Genomic DNA, 2,822 nt, shown 5'->3' with positions numbered 1-2,822 from the left:
CCAGCCTGTCCCTGCTGTGTCGCCCTGTGTGCAGACCTGCCTGCTGTGTGCCCACCTCCTCCTGCTGTGCCTCCTCCTGCCAGCCCAGCTGCTGCCGCCCAGCCTCCTGTGTGTCCCTGCTGTGCCGCCCTGCCTGCTCCAGACAGGCCTGCTGTGGGCAGAAGTCCAGCTGCTGAGGGCCTGTTCCTGGTGCCAGCTGGCTCAGGTCCCTCCCAGTGGCCCCTCTGAGTTTCTCCAGTCTGACCCTGACCTGACATAGATGATCTCCCCAAAAGAGGAACACCATATGTCCCCTGTGCTGACTGGCCTCCCCTCCTACCTCCCAGTAGTCATTGGTCCACTGTTGTCCCCTGTCCCTGGACTGTTATGGGACACTTGCCTTGCTATCAGCAGCTTCAATAAATCCACAGCCACAAAACACCCTTCTGTGTTGTTATTGTTCATATCTGTGATGAAATACCTAACACAGGCAACGGGAACCAAAAGAAAAGAAAAAAAATGGCCTCGCTCAGGGCTTCAGCCTATCACACAAGGAAAGTGGGAGTGGAACAGGAAACACAGGACATTCTTGTATCCATTCCGTCTGGTTTCCCCTCTATCCTTCCTGACCCATCCCATGTAATGGAGTTGTTATTATATAGGCAATCCCACAGGCCTGTTCTCAATCCCACTGCCCTACTGCTGACATCAGCAGCTGCAGTGTGTTGTGGGATAAAAGAGCCCCCAGCCACCTAGGCCCAGCCACCTCTGATCTCTCCCTCCTCTCCTCCCCCTCCCATCCCCTTTCTTCCCCCTCCCATCCTCTCTCTTCCCCTGCCCCTTCCCTCCCCTCTCCCTCACCATTCCCCTCTCATTCTCTCTCTTCCCTCTCCTACCTCCCCTCCCCCTTTCTCCCACTTTTCTCTCTCTACCTCCCTCCCTCTGTCTCCCTGTCTGTTTTTGCCTGCCACTATAGCTCTCCCAACCCCGAGTTTGCTCTTCTCTCCCACCAAGTAAACCTCTTACACCAGATCTGTTGAGTGACATGATTGTTCAGCAGCCACACCTTGGCATGGGCCGCCAAAGGTAACCCTTCACTGTGCTTGTATCCCATCAGGCATTGCCCACATTCAGGCAGGTTTCCCTCTGTCTTAGTGAGGGTTTTATTGCTGTGAACAGACACCATGCCACCAAGGCAACTCTTTCTTATAAGGACACCATTTAATTGGGGCTGGTTTACAGGTTCAGAGGTTCAGTCCATTATCATCAAGGCAGGAACATGGCAGCATCCAGGAAGGCATGGTGCAGGAGGAGCTAAGAGTTCGATGCCTTCATCTGGAGGCTGCTAGCAAAATACTGACTTCCAGGCACTAGGATGAGGGTCTTAAAGTCCACACTCACAGTGACACTCCTATTCCAACAAGGTCACACCTACTCCAACAGGGCCACACCTCCAAATAGTGCCACTCCCTGGGCTCAGCATATTCAGCATTACACAGGTCAGAGTAAGATGCCTGATAAAGCCAAACATTTGAGTGTGAACTCATTATTTGGGTGTAGGGATTGGTAGCATGGCCTTAGGAAAAGGACCTGGACAACGCAGACTTAGGGTCATGGCCTTAGGACACATGGGCACTTTGTCACCTCAGAGTCCCTTTCCCCCACAATCCAGTGACTGCAGAAAAGCTGCTCTATGAAAAGAGACAAGAAGACACAACGCCTGCCTGGGACACACACTCATAGCCTGTGTCACCCATGGGAGACACCACAGCATGTGTGTCACAGACAGAACCCAGAGCTGAACACCTATATTCTCAAAATGGAGCCAGGGGTGTGAAACCATATGTCTTGCCTGGGGACATGCACATTAGTAATTTGTGAAGGCACATGAATATTCTCACCTCTTAATGTATTTCCCAGAGAAATAGTTGGGGACTCTCCCTAAGCTTTCTCATGGAATTAATGATACCCTGGCACCCCCATCCCACCCCCAGCATAGTTAGAATTCATAAAGTCACAAAAAAGTTTTATAGTCCCACACTGCCTTTCCGGAACAGAAAAGCTAAGGACAGCTGGCAAGAGGCAGCTACTTGCTGCCCTCAACACAGAGACATCTGGCCATGACCCATAACACATTCTATTATATGGAGATCGCATCTTGGTACTGCGATCTTTTCTGATTTCATCCCTCCATGGGCTCTTAGGGCTTCCTGTCACACGAGGATGCCAATAATAATGTCCTATAATGACAATGTTACTGAACAACAGACTTGTATTCCAACAGCCCAAGAAATCTCCCTCCTGGAAACAGAATCGGATGCACTGCCTGCCTCTCTCTGCTGATACCTGACAGCTTTCTGTGATGACTGAGCAGGTTGTACCACAGGGGACATGGCATGGGACACAGCTCTGGGTATGTGAGTGTGCAGGCACAGTCCTATCCCCAACTGTGGGGCAATGGACTGTGCACAGGCAGCCTGGTCTCCAGTAGAGTTCAGGTCTTGAACCTTGGTAGAACCCGATGGGTGGTAATTTCCACCTACATGGGATGGAAGGCGTTCTCTCATGTCTCCTGGATCCCTGGCTCCTGTCAAAGTTACCACCCCCACAGCCACCACAGGAGAAGCATGTGGCTAACAATCATGTACACAATGTCCCAAGCTTCTGATCTTCAGGCTAGACTCCTCCCAGTTAGCTAGCAACAGCAAGATAACAAGCCCACTACAAGAGGGGCTGCTTGGCCCCACCTCAATTTCTTCTTCTTCTTCTTCTTCTTCTTCTTCTTCTTCTTCTTCTTCTTCTTCTTCTTCTTCTTCTTCTTCTTCTTCTTCTTCTTCTTCTTC

At 51.0% G+C, this 2,822-nt stretch overlaps 2 protein-coding genes across 2 annotated transcripts in view; one reads left to right on the top strand and one right to left on the bottom strand.

Moving 5' to 3' along the window:
• LOC110326897 (keratin-associated protein 10-8-like) overlaps window positions 1–176 on the top strand; it is a 745-nt gene extending 569 nt beyond the window's left edge. The window contains exon 2 of the mRNA XM_021205546.1: window positions 1–176. This exon is cut by the window's left edge and continues 86 nt beyond it. Within this exon, the coding sequence (XP_021061205.1) occupies window positions 1–176 (176 nt within the window).
• Tspear (thrombospondin type laminin G domain and EAR repeats) overlaps window positions 1–2,822 on the bottom strand; it is a 199,504-nt gene that overhangs the window by 83,540 nt on the left and 113,142 nt on the right. The gene's annotated exons all lie outside the window — the stretch shown is intronic.

This window comes from Mus pahari, chromosome 9 (genome assembly GCF_900095145.1).
Source record: "Mus pahari chromosome 9, PAHARI_EIJ_v1.1, whole genome shotgun sequence".
NCBI lineage: Eukaryota > Metazoa > Chordata > Mammalia > Rodentia > Muridae > Mus > Mus pahari.
The sequence above is the reverse complement of the archived record's forward strand: the minus strand, read 5'-3'. Positions and strand labels throughout refer to the sequence as shown.